General features: G+C 37.2%; 1 protein-coding gene across 9 annotated transcripts in view; it reads left to right on the top strand.

Moving 5' to 3' along the window:
- Positions 1-23462, top strand: part of AKAP13 (A-kinase anchoring protein 13) — a 344114-nt gene that overhangs the window by 246380 nt on the left and 74272 nt on the right. For 6 of the 9 annotated variants that reach the window (XM_027083131.1, XM_027083130.1, XM_027083129.1 and 3 more), the window contains exons 9-12: positions 2542-2617; positions 7673-7809; positions 17853-18223; positions 20429-20482. In XM_027083131.1, coding sequence (XP_026938932.1) covers positions 2542-2617; positions 7673-7809; positions 17853-18223; positions 20429-20482 — 638 coding nt within the window. The remainder of the gene's footprint in view (positions 1-2541; positions 2618-7672; positions 7810-17852; positions 18224-20428; positions 20483-23462) is intronic. The other 3 variants (XM_027083133.1, XM_027083132.1, XM_027083137.1) reach the window with 1 other exon arrangement.

The raw sequence follows: 23462 nt of genomic DNA, 5'->3' as shown, positions 1-23462 counted from the left end.
AAGCCTGCTTTAATTTTTCTCAGTAGTGTTTTGCAGTGTTTAGAGTACAGGTATTACTCATATTTTATTAAATTTATGCCTGATTATTTTATATTTCTTGATGCTATTGTAAATTGTATTACTTTTGTTTTTAACTTTAATTTTTAATTGTTCACTCCTAATATATAGGACTAGTATTAATTTTTTTTTTGTACATTGACTTTATAACCTTCAGCTTTGCTAAACTCGTTTATTCTAGTAGCATTTTTGTAGATTCCTTGAGATTTTCTCCATAGATAATCATGCCATCTATGAATAAAGTAATAACTACTTCTATTCTACATCTGTGCATTTTATTTCTTTTTCTGCTTTACTGCATTGGCTAGAACCTGTACCTATTGAATAACAGTGCTGAGAGTGGACATTCTTGCCTTGTTTTTGATCTCAGAGTGAAGTATCAGGATTTTTTAAATAGATGCCCTTTATCAGGTTGAGGAATTTCCTTTCTGTTTTCAGTGTTCTATGAGTTTTAGATGTTGAATTTTGCCAAATTCTTTTCTGCATCTCTTGATAATCATTAGTTTTGAGAGGTTTTGGTCTATTAATAAATTGATTTTCTAATGTTAAACCAACCTTGCTTTTCTGGGACGAATTTGGTCACGATGTTTATCTTTTTTCTATATTGCTGGATTCAGTTTCCTAATTTTTGTTCAGGATTTTTTCGTCTATGTTCCTGAGGATATTGATTTATAATTTTCTTACGTCTTTGTCTAGTTTTGGTGTCAGGGTAATGCTGGGCTTATAAAATGAGCTGTATATTGTTCCCTCCTCTTTTGTTTTCCTTAGGAGTTTGTGTAGAAGTGCTATTATTTCTTCCTTAAATGTATGGTGCCATTTACCTTTGAAGTCATCTGGGCCTGGAGTTTTCCTTACAGGAAAGTTTTAAACTATGTATTCAATGTCTTTAATAGAATAAGGGTGTACAGATTATCTGTATCTTTTTGAAAGAATTTTGGTAGTTTGTGTCTTTCATGAAATGCTTCCATTTCATCTAACTTGTTGTATTTCTTGTTCGTAATATTGATATTTCCCTATCATCCTTTCAGTGTCTGTAGGATCTTTAGTGATGTCCCCCTTTAAATTCTTGATACTGGTAATTTTTAACTTAGAATTCTTTTCTGGTCTATCTAGTTAAAGTTTTACTGATATCAGTAAACTGATCTTCTAAGGATCCAGCTTTTGATCTTATTGATTTTATTTTTCTGTTTTCTCTTTCACTGATTTCTGCTCTTTGTTTTACTCATCATGTTTGCTTTGTGTTAATTTTGCTGAGTTCTTAAGGTGGAAGCCTAGATCACTGATTTGAGACATTCCTTTTCTAAAACAAGGATTTAATATTATAAATTTTGCTCTAGGCATTATTTTGGCTGTATATCACAAATTTTCATATGTGGTATTTCTATTTTTATTCAGCTTGAAATATTTTCTGATATTTAATGTTTCCTTAAGATTTCTTTTTAGAAGTTTTTTTTTAAATTTTTTTAAATATTGTGTTTTTCCAGATATCTTTCTGATTTTGGTTTCTAATTTGATATTGTTATGGTCAGAGAGCATGTTTAATATGATTTTAATCCTCAAATTTGAGACTTGTGTTATATGACAGAATATATTCTATCTTGGTGAACATACCATGTGCATTTGAAAAGAATGTGTATTCTATTGTTGGGTAAAAGGCTCAGTATGTGTTGATTAAATCAAATTGGTTGATGATGTTTTCCAAGTTCTTTATGTATATTCTTGCAGATTTTGTGTCTACCTGTTTTATCAATTACTGAGAGAGGGCTGTTGAAATCTCTAATGGTAGTTTTAAAAATTACATTATTTTTAATCTAATGAAAGTGGAAAGTTATAATGTTAAGATGGTTTGGAGTTGTAAAGGCTAAATTTTAAAAAAATGGTTTAAGGCGGGTGTATGTGCTTCTTAATATGCTTTAGAATCACATAGGTTTGTATTCCATTCCCAGTCCTGCCATTTATTACCTTAGCAACTCCTCCAAGTGTAGCTGTTCTTTGGATAGAGATATTACAAACTTCTTGGAGCTAGTGTGGGGATTAAATGCAATAATATATGTAGAATTCTTAACCTGATGCCCAACATACAGTAATTCTTGAACAAATAGGAATTATTTTTGCATTTTCTGAGTTGCAACCTAGGATGTGGAATGCATATTTCAATATTTGATCCTTTTCACCTGTTAACTTATTTTTCTTTTTTATTTCACCATTGGGCTGCACCATGATCTTCCTCTTTGTATATCTTTTTTCCTTTTGTTTTTATATGCCTAACTTTTACTGACAGTTTCTTTAGAGTCTTAATTGAGTATAGATTGCCTTGTTGTGTTGTGAAAAAGGTTTTTTCTTGACATAATTTTACCCACTTCGCAATAAAATATTAAAGAAAAAGATAGGAGTGTTGGTGTGGTAGATATACTTGCAACAGCTGTATAAACATCCCACACTACTTCACCGTCTGAAGGTCAATCTCTTTTCCTTTTTCTTCAGATAAACCGAGAAAGTTGGTGTACCATTGAGCCATGCCCAGATGCAGCATCTCTCTTGGCTCCGACGCAGAGCGCAGGTACGCGGGGATTCTCCAACTTCCAATTTGCTTGAATAACTCATCCAAAATGTCCATTTTCTAGAGCCACATTCCCACTCTAATAACAGATTGTTTGATTTCAAGGTCTGTCCTTCATGAGCATTAATGGGATAAATCAGAAGGAGGGGTGTATGTGATTTGGGTTTGTAGGCATTTTGTCTCACAGTTGAAAATGAACACGTAATTACCTAAATTTCACTTCAGTATTAAGTTTTCACATGTGGCTTTATGATTTATTAATTCATCTGTGAAGGCGTATGTGCTGTGCATATATGTACATGTGATAAAGGTTTCTTATTATGGTAAAACTATAAATATGTATTATTAAGGACTAATCCTGGGGCTCTCGATTTTGGTTGTACATTGAAATTACCTAGGGAGCTTTAAAAATGTAGTGATCTCTGGGTCCTGCCCCTAGGGATTCTGATTTAATTGGGCTGGGGTGTGGTCTGGGCATCAGAATCTTTAAAAGCTCCCTTGGTTCCTCTGCTTTGTAGCCAAGATTGAGAGCCATAATCTTTGGAAGTATTGTCAGCAATTGAGTCTTTCCTTAAGCACCCATGAGGTATTAGTAACATTGGATGAGGGTAAAATTCTCTTAAGACCTTGCTGGTTAATGACACAGCACATGATCTGTGGTTAGTTAGGAATCCCAACTTTTTATCCAAGTTTAGCCACTAATTCACTGTGACGTAAGGTACGTTCCCTAATGTCTATGTGCTCTATTGTCTTCCATCCCTAAAGCCTTACTGGCCTTTCTTAAGGGAAGAGTCTGAATGACCTGGTGAGTAACTGAAGTCTCTGTGCCTGTTCTTGCAGCTGGTAATTTGCATTTTGGGCTCTTGAGTCGACTTTACCCAACAAAACCTCTGTTAACCTGTCCAGTTTTCACTGACCTGCTTTAAAAATTACCAAGTTTTCATTTACTGGTCTTTTAGAGACAGTTTAGCTGTGGATGTCCTGCAGTAGTATTAAATTTAAAGACAGATGGTTCAAATCCTCTATCTCCAGAGAAGTTTCCTACTGATTCTCAGTCCTCTGACTTTGCTCCAAAGGAAGTGTCAGAACAAATATGAAAAGTTTTTTTCTGTTTTTCTCTCACATGGAAAAAGAGGTTAAAGGATATTATTATGCTGTAGTTGTGTTTCGGGTCTCCGAATATTATAAGACTGACCTTGTTCACAGATGTAACTTACATTTTCCCTATCTCTCCCCCTAGAATCTTCTACTTAAAAGTATAGTACTTACTGTGTTTTGGTTCTTTAAGCTGTTTGGGGCTTTTTCTAAAAGTGTAATTACTCTCAACCACTCAGGCAGTGAAATTGTCTGCTATGTAGAGGTTGCCTCATAATTTGAATATTCACAGGAAGTTTCTTCACATGCTGCAGTTTATTTTACTCATTTAAGGAAATGTATTTTGAACCCCTGAGCATTTTCCCCAGGGCATAATCTTGACCTTCTCCATACCCCAGCCCCCAAAAGACTTTGGTTTTTTTAGAGTGATTCTTTTTAAACTTCAGTTTATCAAAACCCAAGATCTGGATTATGCTTCTGAACTTCAGACCTGAGATTTTTATTTTAGGCATATTGTTTTGTGAATTCTAGGTACTTTCAGTCATGTAGGTTTCTTTCTTTTACTTTTAAACACAGCTCAAGAGAGCAATAGTGTTAGACTAAATAAGGTAGTAACATTTAAAATCACTTTGTATACTCTTCAATCCAGGATAAATGCAAACCTATTTAAATAGGAATAAATACAGATGTGTTATGATTAACATGGTTCAACAAAGCCCAGTGAGTGGGCTGCTGGTAAGTTTTCCTACCCTTCCCCAACTATAATTTGTTTACATATGTATAATTGAAACCTCAAAGACTAGATAGCACTTTAAAAGTGCACATTTTGTTAGCTTTTAAAAAGCTAGTGGCTCAGGACACAAAAGTTATAGACAGATTTATATATGGGTCATAAAATGGGGTTGGCCCACCTCAAGGTGTAATGTCCTTACTGGATACTTGTCAAATCACACATTACAGGTTAATGAAGCCTTAGCTCCATTAGGCATGTTTATCGCATGCCTGCTGTGTACTCAGGGGCGGAGTTCTGGTTACTATATATATAAATTATTTCTCACCATCCCTACAACTATGTTAGGGAGGTACAAATCATCCCATTTCATTGGTATGGAAATGGAGACTTAGAGGGTCAAATTCCTTCTTGCCTGGGATCTTTTTGCTATAAGTATTCGGATCCAGATTTGAGCCACATCAGCCTCACTCTGAAACCAATGATCATTCATTCCTGTTTATACCTTTGTTTGCTGCTCCACTTTATTCCTTAGGAAGGGGGGCATGTAAGAAGAAAGGAAAGATTTTTATCCATTTTGAAAACTTGTCAACACATGTGAAATGGGGTATAGATTAGCTCTGCCTTAGGGTCCCCCCACTTCCATTTGTGGGGTTTCATAATGGCTTAAGGTCCTTTTCTCTCCCTTGTTCCTCGTTTTCATAGTCTTCCCTCCGCCCCAGCTCACCAACCAACATTGTATCACAGCAGCAGATTCTCATCCCAGACTTGGTTTGTGGTCCCTTGTAGTGCTGGCTTGGATTTATTTTCTGGGTGAGGTATTCCCACCAAGGCTGAGTCCGGATCTTCCCCGTGGATTTTCCATTAGAATGTCTTAAGCTGCTCTGTTTTCCAGGTCTGGAATTGGGACGTGGTCTGTTTGACTGCCAGCTGGACAGCTAGCACCTTAGCATAGTTGCTGCGGCAGCCCTTTCTTTCCTTGGCCAGTCCCCCTATTTTCCCCTCATCCATGGAGTGGAGTTTTTGATTTTTCCAAGTGGGGAAAAGGTGTGGGGGGAACAAGTAGAAAAATCACAGCCACCAGCTCCACCTAAGTTAGTACATACTCTGGGATGTGGGGAAAAAAGGGACCAGAACTCCAGAATCCCCATGATTTCCAGTCTTTAAAAGGCAAGGCTATTCCCATTAACTAACACACTCAGAAATAGTTTGGACCAAGACTGAAATGGACCAAGGTAATTTTTTCTTTAACTGAAACATTTTCAGATTAATCTGCGGGCCGTGCCTTTATTCCTATGGCATCCTTTCTGTACTTCTGTGTTGAAATTACCTCTTAATATATTCATTTCTACTACAAAATTGTAAACTACTCCCCCGCTCCACATAGACACAAACATCAGGCATCTCTTTTTATTTGGATAATTCCCAGTACCTAGTCAAATGCCTAACTAATAGAAAAGGTAATTTTATTGACAAGTGATTCATGACCTGTATCAGTGCAGCGCCTCTTTGACCCTTCCTCTAAGATTCCTGGCTAATGCAGGGCAAATTATTTATTGATTGATGATCAGTTATTAGTTAATTTAGATAAGAAAAACTTCCTCTTCTCATTATCTCTGAACACAGACCTGTACACACACACACACACACACACAGACACACACACACAGACACACACACACACACACACTTATTGTCTAAGCATAGACTATAAGAATTAAAAGACACATTAGGGGTCGTCTAGTTCAGTCTCCACTTCCACTTCTGCGCAGACAGCTTTTTCGAAATGTCTTGCCACGGTCACTCAGCCTTTGCTCCAGCCCTTCTGGTGAACGAGCCTCATGACTTTATAAGGCTGCCAGCCTATGGCCCGAAGCCCCGTTATAGTGAAGCTCTGGCTTCCACTTGGCAGGCTTTGTTCTCCCTCCTGAATGGCACAGGGCAAATCTGCAGCCATCCTCAGACACATTTTCTTCAAGCTCCTCTGCAACCTGAATGTATCCCAGGTGTTTCCACTCATGGTGACCTCATTACCATGCATGCATTTTTGTTTATCAGTGTTTTAATTTAATTTATCAATATTTAGGAACAAACACAACCGTATAGGTGCAGTGTTGGTGGCACATACTGGCCAGACTGTCCCCATTTTGGATTTGGGTGCATTGTCTATTAATAGAGCCTAAAACCATTAGTATTTGTTTGTTTTGCCATAACCTTGTATTGTGAACTCCTCTTGAATTTGCTTTCAAGCAAAACCTCCAGGTAGAGTTCTCATGAACTGCTAGGTAGCCAGGTTATCTACTCTCTCCCTCATCACTTAGTGTCACCTGCAGGTTTGATAAACATACGTTTGTTTTTCCAAATCATGCTTAATGCTAACTAGAATGGAAACGCTTCATTCTTCAAAACTTCTTGAAGGAGGTTGATGTCTTACTTGGTTTCACCATGTACACAGAGATATTTTTATCTCTGTTGTTATCAGGTCACATGTCCTTTTTGTTTACAGAGTTAAAGAAGAGAGTGGGTTAAATACTTTGCTAATTTAAGCATACAAATCTTTAGAATCCCTAGATGTACCAATGTAATATTTCTATCAAGGCCCTCTCTGTCTGGTTCACCAGAGTCCACATCCTAGTTGTTGAACTGAAAACAGATTCTAGATTATATATTTTTCTTCATCACATTATTCATCCAATGTCAGATCTATTAAAGGTAGGAGAATTTAAATAGTTATATTTCTGTTATTGCTTAATAGAACCCGTGAGTTTAATACACAGGTATGTTTTATTAGTTATGCTCCCCCTTTGTCTTTTATCTTGGTATTTTGATAAAGTAACAAGTTTCCAGAAAGAACTTAAGTCTCAAAAACAGAAATTGCCCACAAATCCTATCACATAGTTTCCTAATAAGGAACTTCTGATTCTGGTAGCAAAAGAAATAAATTCTATAACTACCAGGAGGAAAAGATCATTATTTAAATACATAGGTGGAATTATGGTTCTAAATCATCGTTTTATCTTTCTGTACCTGTGGTTTACATGACAAACATATGGTTGTCCTGTAGTAACTGTATCAACTGAGAATTGAAAGCTACTAATTCGACTGTGTCCTTTACAGCTTCTTAGTATGAGGAGGGAGGGAGATTCATCAGCTGGTTGATTTAAAAGGCTGGAATGAAAGAAACTGATTTTTTTTTTTAAAGCAGTGGTTGAATAAATTTTCTTTTTCAGAATGTGATAACTTCCTGGATGTTGGATTGGGCAGAGAGTGTGCCTCAAAACAAGGTGTCCTTAAAAGAGAATCTGGAAGTGATTCTGACCTCTTTCACTCACCCAGTGAAGAAGTGGACAGCATTATCTTCTCCAAGGTACTGTTGTACTCAGTGTGTGACTCCTGCTAGTAAGATGTGACTCCTACTAGCCTTACAGGGCTTCTCTTCAGGTCTTAGAGAAGTGTAAATGCCCACTTTCAGAGAATGAAGCTCCAGGTTGCCAGGCCTTAGAAAGAGGCCTTGGCCACTTTATTTTCTGTAGAATCATGGCTGGTTACGTACAGGTTTTGAAGCTCACGTTGAAGCCTAAAGAAATGGAAGTTCCTTTATTGTGAATTAAATCAGATGACAGTGAATACTTCTCAGGGGGCAGGAAGGAACCACAGCTCAGACTGTATGACGTCATGTATATAAACTAACCACAGAGCCTTCTGATTGATGTGTTTAGGCCTGAAGCTCGCTGCTGAGCTTGGTGATGTCACCCGTCCTCATGGAGCCTGCTTAATTGGAAGTTTCTAGAGCTCTGCTCAGGAATCCAAGCTTTCTCACTAGTGAAAAGCCAAGCCCATCCACATGAATCACCTCGTGTTTTCATATAATTTGAAGCTCTGAGAGAGTGTGTGTGTGTGTTGGGGCGGGGGGGGGGGGTGTTGCATTCTTTTGCTTATGTTTGTATCTGGTTGCAGCAAGGTTGGTTTTGTCTCCTAAGAAGAATAGAGGCCTTTCCCACAGCAGGATCAGCAAATGGTACTCAGTTATATGCCACAAGTGCTTGTCTTTATAATAGAGGGTGGTTGAGGGGGCAGAAACATGGCAGCTGTGCAGACGCCTTTGTGAGGGTTCACGATGACTTTGGAGAAGTGATGAGAGCAGTTGGGGTTAGTGGCTGCTTAGGTTCTCCAAGGCAGCGTGATGATGCTGGGTTTAAAAGTTACACTAGAAGAAGGCTTACCGTTCTGGGACTCTGGTCTGGAATGTATTTAAGCCTCTGTGCATTTACTTTCACTTTCCCTTCATTTTTGCTCAGCGGCTCTCGTATGCCCGCTTGGCCTCCCCTCACCCTTTTCCTCGTTCCTTTTCCTTGTGGTCATTGTCTTCCAGAGGGCCTTGGAAAGACTCATGGCATTGTTAGTCATAGAAGGGATTCTGTAAAGTAAAAAGTCCACACAACTTGGAGGATCTGTCCTTCTCCGAAGTTATTTAGGGAGAGGGACACCAATATGATCTTTTTTTTTTTTTTTTTTTTTTTAACCAACAGAATTTAGGTAATTTCCACTGTGATTTTGAGGTTTTCATTGTAAGGACTCCTAAAGTGTCCACCTCCCCTCAAGGGGAATACCATTCCGAAGGTGCATGTCTTTAAAAATGTATTGCTTTTGTCCGAGATAAATAAATTAGATAATCTCTCTAAGTTCCAGCTTTAAAATAGTCATCAGTAATCACTGAAGCTGGGTCATGGATACATGAGGATTTGTTAAACATTTATATGTGTGTGAAAATTTTCTTACTAAGCAATTTTTAACAAATTGCAAAGTCTCCATTAAGAAATAATTGCTTGAACCTCCTAGGTGCGTGACAGCTTGCCCTGGGCGTTACCATCTCTGCAGAATGATAGTTATTTCTGGTTACTAAATTGAATGATTTTCCTAGCTAAGGGGAATTAGAATTTACTACATTTTACCTAATTATTCGAACTGCCAAAAGCACTTAGGAGATTGTTCATACAAATGGCCAGTGCTAGATTTGGCAGTTTTTTCAGGATGACTGGACAGATATAATTTTTAAAGGTTGAAGCATACCCTGAATAAACTTTGACCAACATTTCATACTGGGGTGCCTCAGGAAGTCGAGAAATGGCGAATGCACTTTCACCTCTTCATGCTGACAGAAGAATGTCTGATGGCCTGGGGTGAGATTTGGAGGGTCCTTCCTCTTAGTGTCTCCGCTCTACCACTGTTGTTAGTGACAGAGAGGTTTTGCAATAATGTTTTCTCTAGCATTCATAAAACCCAGGGTTTACATGTGACGGGAAAAGGAGACAGACAGACTCATGTGTACAAGATGCTTACTTTATACTAGGCACTGAACAGAATTTTTAAAGTATGTGGTCACATTTCATGCTCCCAGCAACCCTGCAAGGTGGGTGGTTTTATCTTCATTATACTCCTGAGGAAATAGAGGCTCTGATTGGTAAAGAAGTTTACTCAAAATTACTCAGCTGGTAAGTAACAAAATTGAGATTTGTACGTAGCCCTAACTCTGAAATCTGTTCATTTTCTGTTATTTTGCTCTCAACCTCCAGACACCTGCTTTAATAACCAGTGCTTTATATAGAAGCATGGCAGTGGCAGACAGGCCATCAGCTACTTCCTTAAAAGCCTTCCTCTGTGGTCATCCACACAACATGTACTGTGAAACATCAGACTGTCCCAGAGCTTCTTCTCAGGCTCCAGCCCTCCCACTCTCCCTTCTCTAAAAAATAATCTGTAGGCAAGGCATTGCAACATCCTTTTCTGCGAACCATGAGTGGTGCATTAGGTCACTTCCTGCAGCCACTTGTGTGACTCTGGCCTTAACAGAGGTCTCTTTAACATTAGCCTGCGATGTTTGTCAGAACTTTCCACTTAATCTTATGTTTCCACTCAGTATGCCTGCCTCCTGGCAAGTATGACTCTTTGGTGAGTGTTGCGAGCTTCATGTTTATTCTTATGGATATTTGCTCGTTTCTAAGTTCTTTTTTTCCATAGATCAACAGCATAAAATTTAAATTTTGTTTTTAACGTGAGAAGAAATCCTAGGATGCTTTCTGGCACTAGCTAAGAAAGAAAAGTGTGATCATAAAATACACGATCTGGGCCACTCTGTTATCCAAAAGGATAATTGAAAGCCACAGAAAATACTGATAGTTGCTGCCTCTTTTCCCAGAGATAAAGTAAAGCCCTTACACCTTGTTTTTTCCTCCAAGTTATAAGACATATCCACAATTAAGAAAATCAAAGTAACTCCCCTAAGATGCTAACCCTTAAAGCAAAATCCTTTATTTTATATTGCTGTAGTTTGCTCTCAAGTACTTAAACACCAAGCCAAAAATTTACCTTTTATTTTAAACTTTTAAAGTAAATATGTTTACAGAATCCAAATTAGAAAAACTATAATCACTTATGAATAAGTATTGAAATTATTGTAATTTCAGAACTGTGAAGCAGGGCTGATGCTTGCTATCAGATACTTAAATAAAGTATTGTACATAAATGGATTAAGTGATTGGCATACATTAGGATTTTAAAATATGAGCTTTTATTTTCAAGGCACATGGCAGAGTGTCCTGTGTATAATATAATAGATAATAATTTATAAGTATTTGACGAGTAAGTGAATGAAAATTAAAGGACTAGTATTTTGGCAATATTAAGCATGATTCCTTCAGGTGTAGTAATAAGATATAAACTGCATAGCTATTTCTATATTTCTATGTATATAAGTGTATATAATGTTTACACCTCTCTATATACATATCTATATCATACCTATATGGTGTGACACTGGTTAAGAAAGCCAATCAGGCATTTTTTTCGCCAACATTTTATTTTAAAAATTCTGAAACCGGGGCTTCCCTCGTGGCACAGTGGTTGAGAGTCCGCCTGCGATGTAGGGGACACGGGTTCGTGCCCCGGTCCGGGAGGATCCCACATGCCGCGGAGCGGCTGGGCCCGTGAAAAAAAATAAATAAATAAAATTTAAAAAAAATTAAAAAAAAAAATAAAAATTCTGAAACAGAAAAGTTAGAAGAATTGTGCAGTGAACATCCACCACCTAAATTCTGCAATTAACTTTTTATTACATTTGCTTTGTTACATAGTTATGCATCTGTCTCTCATTCTTCCACCTACCAGTTCATCTAATTTCTTTGATGCACTTCAAAATAACTTACAGATATCAATACACTTCACCCCTAAATACTTAGAATTCAGTATTTGTTTATAGGGTTGTTGTTTTTTGTTTTTTTATAAAATTTGCATACAATGAAGTATGCAGTCTCAAGAGTACCATTCAGTGACTTCCCCCCCAACTTTATTGAGTTACAATCGACAAATAAAAATCATATATATTTGAGGTGTATGACATGTTGTTTATATATATATATAAATAAACACACATATATATGATACTTACATACATATTACATACATACATTGTGAAGTGATTACCACAATCAGGCTAACTAACATATCTGTCACCTCACGTAGTTACTTTTTATGTGTGTGGAGAAAACACTTGAGATTTACTTTCTTGGCAGATTTCAAGGATACAGTACCTTATTATTAACTATAGTGACCATAGTGTATATTAGGTCTCCAGAACTTACTCATCTCATAACTGAAAGTATGTTCCCTTTGACTAACATCTTCCCATTTCCCCCACCCCTCCAGCCCCTGGTAACCACCATTATACTCCCTGTTACTATGAGTTTGACGTTTTTAGATTTCACATTTAAGTGAGATCGTGCAGTATTTGTCTTTCTGTGTCTGGCTTATTTCACTTAGCATGATGCCCTCAAGATGCATCCATGTTATCGCAAATGGCAGGATTTCCTTCTTTTTCAAGGCTGAATAATTCTATATCCATTCATCTGTCGTTGGATACTTAGGATATTTCCATATGTTGGCTACTGTCAATAATGCTGCTTTGAACATGGGAGTGCACATATCTCTTCAAGACAGTGACTTTATTTCCTTTGGATATATACCCAGATGTGGGATTGCTGGATCATATATGGCAGTTAGTCCTGCCTTTAATTTTTTGAGGAACCTCCATACTGTTTTCCATAACAGCTCTACCTCAGTGACCTTTGATTGATGCATTCACCCATCTTTGTAACCTAAATGCCCATAAGGATATATCACTTTGGAAAGTTTTCTCATGCCCCTTCCCAGTCTGTCTCCTCTCTAACCCACTAGAGGCAGCAACCGTTCTAATTTTTTTCTACCACAGGTTAATTTTTCCTATTTCAGAACTTCATATAAATGAAATATAAATATTATCATTCCTCTTAGATGAATACCCAGGAGTGGAATTTCTGGATCATATCGTAAGTGTAGGTTTAGTTTTATAAGAAATTGCCAGACCCTTTTCCAAAGTGGTTGTACCATTTTTTATTCTCAACAGCAAGAATGAGAATTATAGTGGCACCACGTCCTTAGCAACATGTATAATTGTTTTGTTTTGCTTTGACTGTAGCATTTCTGGTGTGCATGTAGTGGTAGCTCACTGTGTTTCTGATTTGCTTTTCCTTGATACCTAATGATTATGTTAAACACATTTTCATGTGTTTATTGGCCACTTATGTGTATCTTCCTTTATGGAATGTCTGTTCATCTCTTTTGCCCATTAAAAAAATTAGATCGTTTATCTTTTTGTTGTTGAGAAGTAGAAATTCTATATATGTATCCTGGATACCAGTCCTTTGTTAGATTTACATTTTGAAAATATTTTCTTCCACTCTATGGCTACCTGTTCACTTTGATAATGCTGTCTTGATGAACTGAATTTTTAAATTTTTGATGAAGTGTAACTTATCACATTTTTATAGTATTGCTACCTGTGTCCTATCTTGTTATTGATTTGTCTGCCCCCAGCTGCGGTAACAGCTCTGTAGTTTTTAGCAATAGGATTGAATCCTAGCTGTACCTAGAATCACCTGGAGAGCTTGAAGAAGAAGAAGAAGGGAAAAAAACAAAGACAAAGACAAAAAGTCTGGCCCTTACTCCAGATCAGTTAAATTAGAAACTTGAGTTTATTATGTAACCTCACTGAGCTTCAGTTTTCTCATCTATAAAATGGGAATAAGAATAGCTACTAAAGGAAATAGTTGTGAGGATTAAAAGAAATCATACATCGAAATCACTTAGTATAGAGCCCCACACATGGTGAGTATCCAGTAAATAATTATTATTCAAATTTATGTAATAGTTATACTGCACATATATTTAAGTAATAGATTCTCTCAAGCTTTATATAAAAATCATCATTTGTTTTGGACTTTTACATTAACTTTTGTTTATGTAATTATTTTGTAATTTCATTCTCTCTAGTTTATTTGGCCTTAAATTAAGCAAAACCCAAGTACCCTTGGGTCACTCTGTTGGACTCAGCCCCTGCCCCTGAAGCCAGAACTGTCTGTTTAAGGCTAGTGTTGGAAAGACCAGCCGCTCTCACACCTTTGTAGTGCTCAGAGGGCATTCTCTCTGAGGCCTATTGGGTTTTTCTAGCCTGATAACCATTTGCAGATTTTCAAAATTTTATAAACCCCAAGGAGAGAGAAGCTGATGGTAGAGATGATAGTTTTTTGTGTGTGTTCCCGTCCTCCTATATGCAGGAGGGAAACCCAATTATGAATACTCAAGAGAGGAAGGATTTGTGTGTCAGTCTCAGGTAGACTTGGTCTTAGTTTCCCTAGCATACATACGTGACTCCCAACCACCCCTTCTCTCCTGTTTCCACCTTTTAACATCTCTTCTACTTCTCTGCCCTAACCCAGTCTTAATACTCATCACAATTGTTTTGGCTGTTTGTTTATAAGAATGAAAATATATATGTACATATATTTCATTCTTATATATATTTATATATAAATGCGTAAGTATTCATATAAATATATATTTATATTACATGTATATGTGTATATATATATATATATATATATATATATATATATATATATATATAGGACTTGGGATATTATTCTTGATTGTCTGGAGGAATGGCAGCATGGCATCAGTTTAACTAGTACATTTGATTTACATGGATTCAAATCTAAGTTTTAAAAAATGTGTTAGTTTAATTGATCCCATGGCACCATTCCTCCAGATAATCAGGAATAATTTCCTAAGTCTTGAAAGTCGTTTAATTAGCAGACATTTTAAGAGAAAAGACCTCTCTGAAGAAAGACTGACAACTCAAAAACTCTTAAGAGGAGCTTCAACTATTAGGCATGGAACATTCTGTCTGTGTCAGAAGCCATAATTTTTCTCCGTTTCTAATATATATAAATGAAAAAACAGCATCCCCCCAATCTGGTACTTTTTTGAGGAGGGAGGAAAATGGTGGAAGTAGTAGTTCTCACATCTGTTATTTGGCAGACATCTCTAGAAACTTTAGCACTAACAAATTCAGGGACTGGAAAGGGAACATTGCAAAAACAGTTCAAAAGTTTTAAAAACCTGCTTTCCTTCTTTCCTCTGTTATCCATGATTTAAATGGACAATACTTTTCAACAGACCTTATATTAATTTCTAACCTTTAGATCTAAAGATCATCATGTGACTTATCCATAGACACATACCTAGCTGTAGAAAGGCTACGACCATACTCTGGGTTTGATTTCTCATTACACCACTGACTACTTTCTAGTCTGCAAAGGTAGTGTAAAGATGTGATGAAGTTGGGAAATTCTTTTGAGAATGCTAAGAAAAACTTGGAGAAAAGTAGTTTAGAGCCTTCTTTAGATTCAGTCTAAAGTTAAAACCATTTGCCTCAGTACTTAATAAATGAGCTCAGTCTTAATTTCTGTATTTGTCCTGTTTTTCCCTTTTCAGATAATAACTGCTAGCTCACAAAAATACTTGAGTGTAAGAATATTATACTGTGTGAACCTGATTCTTAAATCAGGATCAGGAATGCAAAACTAAAGAAATCACGTGTTACTATGAAAAAACTCCCAGGTCTTTTATTTTGTGTTTTTTGTTTTTTAAAAACTCAGAGTTAAAAGCACACACCAAGAAATGCCATAGCACACACAAGGAACAAGGCTATGTTGAGGCTGTATGCTAGGCAGATTTCTCCTTTTTACAGAGAAACCTATTCTACCATCTGCAAGTCATTTTCACACTGGGAAGAGCTAACTTGTATGAAGAATGTGTGATAAATGGAAACTTCAACTCAAAAGCTTTCATATCTTTTGAAGCCTTGCTTGTGTGTTTTAAAACAGGCTCATCACACATTTTGCTTTTTTGATGCCCATTCTGCTTGTCCCTTGGTATTGTTTTGAGAATTAGACATTTAGGCAGCTTTAGTTTCCCAGGACCGCTGTAACCAATTACCACAAATTTGGTGGCTTGAAACAACATAAATTTATTCTTTCATAGTTTTGGAGGCAGGAGGTCCTAAAAGCAATGTATCAGAGGGGCTGCTGTCTCTTCTTATAAGGACACTACTGCTTTTGGATTCAGGAACTACCCTAGTGTAGTATGACCTCATCTTAACGAATAACATTTGCAAAGACTCAACCAAATAAGGTCACATTCCGAAAAGGATGTGAACTTGAGGAGGACACTATTCAACACAGTACAGTGAAAAAGCTAAGACATCCTAAAAGTGTCTTCTAAAGTTGGTATTCATGACCATTTATAGTCTCCCTTTCTGTGGAGAGTGGCCCCAGGAATAGAAACTTTAGGATGCCCAGGTCAATCCTCACTAACTTAAAAGGGGTCATCGATAATTTTATTTTAAAACAAGACCTACCCTGTTTTAGAATCTACTTGGTAAAGCATATAGTTTTATTTTACAGTGTGGCCCAGTGAAGGGAACACTGAGGACTTTTCTGATATTGACTTTGAGATCTTATCCTTACAGGGTGGTTTTTTTTGTTTGTTTGTTTTTTAAGGTGATCTTATCCTTACAGGGTTGGTTTTCTTTTTTTTAAGATAACAGAACAGGGCAGTTTAAAAGTTGAAATCAACCTCCATTCAAATCTTGCTTCTCTTGTACTTGGAGGGGTGGGGGAGCCCATGAGACAGTCTGGGCCTCAGATTTCTGACTGTCCAGTGGTCCCCTCGCATCTTTCCCTCACTCATCGTTTAAAGAGCAATTAACGTAGGAAACGGGATTCTACAGGGTGGAAAAAAAAGCTCATATGAGCTGGTGAGATCCAGCCCCAGCGGTATAAAGAAGGTACAGTGTACAGAAGATACAGTGCTTTTGAAGTGTTATGTTAAGCCTTTAAAGTGGCACTCCCTTTAGTATGGGAGTTGTTTTCTGTTTCAAAGCTAACAGGACTCATTAGTTTCCATAATTTTTAAAATCTTTCTTGAAGAGCTGTAAGTTTCTTTACTCCTAATTAAAACTGAGTAGACTGACTGATTAGGGAAATACTGTGAAGGGGAAAAAAAAAAATCACAGAATATCTTTCTCTATTCCTTGTTCCCTATCCCATAAGAATGCAAAATAAGGGTATTAAGATAGTACAGTGCCAACATCTGTAACTCAGAATGTGAGCATGTATCTTTTTAGACACTTTACTTATCTTTTGGATACATTTATTTTTTGAATGCCATGATGCTTACCTTTCCCTCACCCATCAAATTATGTGTTCTGGTGTCTTTCAGCACGTGGAGAATGTCAGGCCACTGGGATCAAAATGGCACAATTCCTGTTAGGCTCTAGAAGTTGGCCAGGGAAACAGCATCATCACTTTATCAAAGGCTGCATTGCCAGGACTGATTATTTTATGTACAGTTGGCTCGATAAAACTCAGCCAGTACTCAGTTAAAGGAAAAAAGGGGATAGATTTCTTGCATTTAGGTGTTTGTGGCCAGAATTTGGGCATTTGTGGCAGACTTTAGGTGGGATAATAAGCTATTCTGCATTTTTCAAAATGCTACTGAAAACAATTAGACTTGCTTTTGGAATATAAACTTCAGTATATCACTGTTGTAGCCAAGCACACTACCTTGTTTTTAGTTAAGGCTTGTAAAAAAAAACAAAACAAAGAAAACCTAAACTTTATATGGTATGAATTTAGAGTTTTCATAAGCAGAAACCTCAGAGACATAGTTTCCCTTCATTTCAGTTGATGGTATTGACTGAAAAAAACTGACTTGAATTAGATCTGTTCCTCTGTAAAAAAGGGAAAACGATGTACTTCTCATCTAGCACCTCTAGTAAAAGGGTAAAAAGAGCATAGACCTCGACCCTACCTTTACTGGAGGCTGTTTGAATCCATCTGTGATCATGCTTTAAGAAAGAAATCTGTTTGAAGCCAACTGTGATCTTGCCTGTCCTACCCACTGTAAAGGGAATAACAGAGAGCTGTCTGCTTGGTCCTGCCATTTCCAACCATACGTGCTTTCTCTCCATTACAGCCTGAGGAAGAACAGTTGGCCTGTGATATCACTGGATCCAGTTCCTCCACCGATGACACAGCATCCTTGGATCGACATTCTTCTCATGGCAGTGATGTGTCCCTCCCCCAGATTTCAAATTTGAACAGGTCCAGAGACCAGCAATGTCTTGATGGTTTCTACAACCATGGGGTGGGAGCTGAGGGTCGAGAGAGTGAGAGTGAGCCTGCTGGCTCAGGTGAGATGGAAGAGGAGGAGATGGACAGCATCACTGAAGTGCCTGCGAACTGCTCTGTCCTGAGGAGCTCTATGCGCTCTCTGTCCCCTTTCCGGAGGCACAGCTGGGGTCCTGGGAAGAACGCAGCCAGTGACGCAGAAATGAACCACCGGAGGTGAGATGGAAGGCTGTTTGTCTAGTCTCTCAGTGTCTGCTTGCTTTTGATTTGGTGTTATTATTAGTAAAAGATTTTAGGAGACACCATGGTATAGAAGAAAGAATATAGGCTTTGGAATCAGGAAAATCTGTGTTTAAACTCTAGCTCTATAACTTTCTATGTGGAAAACCTTGGCAAGTTACTTGACCCTTCTGAGCTTTAACTTTCTCATCTGTAAAACACCTGCCTTTCTGAATATTTGTAATAATAAAGATTACAAGTGAAATATGTCAGTCACGTGGGTGTTTAATAAATGGTAGCATTTGTTCAGGCCAGATTTGTTCATGAAATTCAGAGATTAGAAAATTGGGGGGGAATAGTTTCACGTCAGTTTTGAATTAAGAAATAAACATGAACTCTTAAAGTCTCAACACATCTAAGTCTTCACAGTGCTTCATAGAAATTGTCATCTGTTTCTAGTGCAGAGAGTTGATGAAGTCTAAATTACCAGTGTTTAATCCTTAAGAAATCATAATAATCATTCAGTTGTTAGTGTTTTTCCATGTATCACTCAGTCTTGGGGCTCTCTTGTAAGTGCCACCCAGTCTCATACCTTCAGTTTGGAAGCAGGCGCTAAGAAAAGTTGGATTGGCTTCTGACCATTGGCTGCCTAGATGAATTTAAGCAGATGGCTTTGAGCGTAAAGAACAAGTGCCATGAGGCCTACTGTATGTGCAAAGGTGTGCCTGCTCCAAAGCTGCTTTCTTAATGCGGACAAGCAGCCAAGGGAGGAGGCTGACAGTTGTAAAACAATTGATAGAACGGTTCACCGGCAGCAATTATTGGTTTGTTTGCTTTTTAAAAATTCCTTGACCTCCTAATATTTTGGCTCATAGCTATAAGTACATGTAATCTGATCACATTCACTCGCTCATTTATTCTTTTATTCGGCCAACATATATTAAGCACCGCCTGCACGTCAGGCATTTCTATGTTCTGGAGACCCAGAGGTGAACAGAGTCCCTGCCTTCATCATATCTTACACCTTCCTGACTTGCTACCCTTTTCAGATTCTTTTAATAACACATTGTCTCATGTAATGTTGCAACCTCTTCATGAGTCAGGTGGGATTAACCCCATTTTTGCAGATGAGACTCTGCAGGTAGTTTATATCATTTACCCAAGGTCAGTGGGATCCAGGTTTCCAGTTTCCTGGTCAGGCACTCTTTCTAGAACTCCGTATTATTCTGGGGTGGAGTTCAGAATGCTAAGCTTAAAAATAAGCGGTTGCTTTATCTGATGGGCAGTTTTTATATATATTTGAAATTCTAGATTATGTAAAAAGCAGTTTCTAAAAGCTTTCCTTCCCAGCTTTATTCAAGCTGTACTTTTTTTTTTTTAAAGCATTCATACCACAAGAAAAAATAAGGTTGGGGGAATGATCCCAACAGCCAGAATTCCCTTCCTGAAGCAAGAGAAGCTTCTTGACAGGATATACTTGTCTTAGATGATGACAACATTAAGAAATGAGGATTTATTTTATATATAATCTTTTTTCCTTTATAAACCACTATGGATCCCTTTGCTATGACTTTGATTTCCGAGCTAGATGTGACTTCATGGGTCATGTAGCTCCAGTGAGGAAATTGAAGCTCAGATTAAATGATTTTGCCCAAGATTACATGATTTTAGGACTGAGCTAAGATTAGAACCATATCACCTAAATTGTTTATATTTTCAACCTATGTGATACCACGGAACCTCCTGTTGGAGTTTATCATTAAGGATTGCTTAGCACCACTGTGCCAATACCTCTGGAGATAATGGAATGAGAGTTAGGGTTCACTTTAATTAGTTTGACTAATTCTTATAGTGTTATCTGCATGTAGTGTAACCTGAATTGTAGAGTCTTAAGAAAACCCTTTTAAAGTTTTGAATGGCCTTTTTTAAAAATCCTTTTACTTTTATAATTTAATAAACCTCATTCTTGGTCACCTGATTAACTCCTTAGAGCAAGGAGGGAGCAAAGTAGCCCTTCTCAGAAATTATCAGGCCTTTTTGGTCATGATGTTTTCCTGATTCCACATTCTTTCATTCCCTTACTCCCTGAACTATTTCTCTTTGGCCATTGTGTCTCTTCCCAGTGTGATGTCTGTATGTTTCATGCGTTTGTATCCACTTTATTTCAACTGGACACTGACCTCTTCCACCATTCATTTTCAGTTCAATGCGAGTTCTTGGGGATGTTGTCAGGAGACCTCCCATTCATAGGAGAAGGTACAGAGTTCACTAACTTGATGTCACTAACTTGTTGGACTAACTGTTTGCCTTTGAGCTTATACTAACAAGCATCTCATTCTGCTTCATCTATGATTAAACAGTCTATTTTTAAGTAATGTCATGTCTGCTTCAGACAAATAAAATACAGGTACTTATTAATTGCTAATGTCCATTCCATATGAAATGGTTTCTCGAATTTGAAGTTTTTTCCTATTCTACTTTTATTTTTTGAAAAACAATTTAAAAAATATTTTTTCCATCTTGTGCTTTTTGGTGTTCAGATCATTTTGATAATAGGGTCTCCCCAACTTTATCCAGGAGAATTCAAAGAAGTGTCTGTTGTGCCTATGTAATGGACCCTGGGGAGTACTTTTTCTTTCTTTCCAAAAAAAGGGAAAGAACCAGAAACATGAGTGTGCTCATGTACAGGCCCTAAAATATTTTTAACATGTTCTTTAATAATGTGATGAAAGCCTGTCTTCCTAGGCCACCTGGCGCTCTCCATTCCACTGCTGATGTGGTCATTCCTTAAAGCAAGTAAGAGGCATCAGCTGATTTCTCAGGGGCCCTCTCAGTCTTTCAATTCCTTAATTATTTTTTGTCACATAAAATTTTGAAGCTAAAAATTATAGTGATTTATAAGCTGAAAAGTCATTTCTAGCCAGAAAGTGCTGATTTGCTTTAAATTGTTCAAATGCTGAGTTTTGTTTTATATTTACCGTACAGAAGTCATTTGTGACTTTTTCTTCCCTCGTTTGGAAAAAAATTTAGAAGTCTAAAAACGATGGTTTGATTACTGTTAGTGTCTCATATTAGGAGATACTTGTAAAGGTATTTTTAACTATTAGCTGAAGCTGTTTGTTGGGAAGCAGGCAAATAACAGTCTTTCTTTCCCGCTTCATCTTTTTCAAGTAGGTGTTTCCTTTAATTCCAGATTTTAGGCACAGAGTTGAGCTCAAATACAAATGTTCTCATGAATCTTAGATAATCATGAACCTGGTTAAGTTTTTCTCCAGGGGAACAAGTTGTTAAATGCCTTTTTCAGTAGAAGTATCTAAAACCTTTAGAGATATATTTGTCTGACTTTCTTTTAAACTCTTCAGTATGGACTCATTAAAATCATGCACTGGATGACACTGGAAGATGACAGGTTGCTGGATACAGTCCAGGTTAGCATGTAGATACAGCCATCACAGCAGCTCCAGTGACGGTTTCATCCCTAGTCATATTTCTGTAGGAAGAACATGGGTTATAATTTTAAATTTTGTATTAAGCCTTAGTTACTAAAATTGAAGCGTTCCAACAAGTATTAAAAGGTGGGGGGAGTGGGATACTTGTTTTTGTTCTTGTTTTTTAAATCTGGAACTACTAAATCTCAAAGCTAAAGAACCATGAATTGTTACCTCCCCCCAGTTGAGGAATTGAGGAAATTATGATGCTCTCAAAAATACTCTTAGTTGTGAAAGGAATTTTCTGCTACTGTAGGACCATCTGCAGCTTCCTTCCTGAATCCTTAGAAAAGCTTTTCGGACATGGTTTCTGTCTCCCTGTTGTTCTTCATTCTCTTCATCCTAAATTTCATCCCAGTCTCTCACCATCATTGTCGTTTTCTGAGAGTAAAGGGAAGTTTAAATCTATAGGAAGAAAGACATTATTTTATTTTTCATGAATGATAAATTGGCAAAATATATTCAGTTACTAATTTTTTCTACATTCTGTTTTTAATAAATTGGCTATTTAGGCATAATATACCTTTTATTAACAGTTTAGAGATACAAAATTAATTTTCAAAGAATGGACTTCTGAATCTCATGTGTATCTGCAAACTATATCAAGTCCTGCTTCCCTCACACAAGTAAATTATAAGTCAGTCTGGTCTTGCTTAGCAGACTAGTAGAGACATGTCTCAGGTGTGTATTTCCACTATCTGCTTTTGCACTTGTGAGCTTTGTACTATTAATTTAATCTGATTTAAAATGTTTTACCATTTAAATTATTTTTAATGATATTATTTTAAAGATTTACTTTTAGAGGATCCATAGAGGTAGCTCATATTTATTCTCCCACCATTTTCCTTGTCTTTTTTCGTCTGTCAAAAACCTCCCACTTATCAACAAAACAGAGTTATCAGCTGTGTTCAAGACAAGGTGGAGTTTTTTTGGTGTCTGTAGGTCTTCCCATTTGAAGCTTCAGGAAGCTGATTGGTTTTACTGTTATCCCCCTTCTTAAAACCAAAGCATGTCACTGAGGACCTTAAGGCCAAAGTAGTAGCAGTGTTATTTTTTAAATGATAGCTTTTGTTAATCAGAAATCCTCTCCTATGGATGCAGCTCCTTTCACAGAGTATCTCATGTTTTGAATTGGTTATTTTTTGGCTGGTTATGTTTACTTAGCATTTCCAACCCCAGATTTTCTGTTCTTGCTGCTTGAGAATAAATATCAGTGCTGAGATAGTCAAGGAAATAGATGATCAAGTGGATTTTTTAAAATCTTGTGGGAAAGTGGATACAAACCTAAAATTAAGAGACACATTGCTCACCCAGTACTATAAAATTCCTTTTCTTTTTTAAGGAAAGAAATCCCTTCGTTATCATTAAAAAAATACAAGGAAACAGGATCGTTGTTCTATGCTTTATCTTTAGCATACAAGCCTAGTGCATAGGGTTTGAAGGTGAATCTGAGTGTTGACTGGATATCGTTATGAAAGATATAAATTGTCTGGCTTAGATGGATCCTTAGTGGAGACATGGAAAAAACTGATGACTCAGTGAGCCTACCCTAGTGCAGTTTGTCATCGTTCCTTACAGTTAAGGATTAGAGACACTGTGGTAAGGGAGTTGTAGGAGTGGTGGCATGTATAGAGAGATTGTCCCCAGTGGTGGAGGTTGGAACAAAGAAGCAGCCACACGTAGGGTGGATTCTCTGTTCAGTGCTCTCTAGGAGGAATTCTTGGTTTTCCAAGATTGGACTTGTTATC

Source organism: Aethalodelphis obliquidens, unplaced genomic scaffold, assembly GCF_003676395.1.
Source record: "Aethalodelphis obliquidens isolate GAN/ISIS:26980383/991018 unplaced genomic scaffold, ASM367639v1 scaffold49, whole genome shotgun sequence".
NCBI lineage: Eukaryota > Metazoa > Chordata > Mammalia > Artiodactyla > Delphinidae > Aethalodelphis > Aethalodelphis obliquidens.
This window is presented reverse-complemented; position numbering and strand designations above follow the sequence as displayed.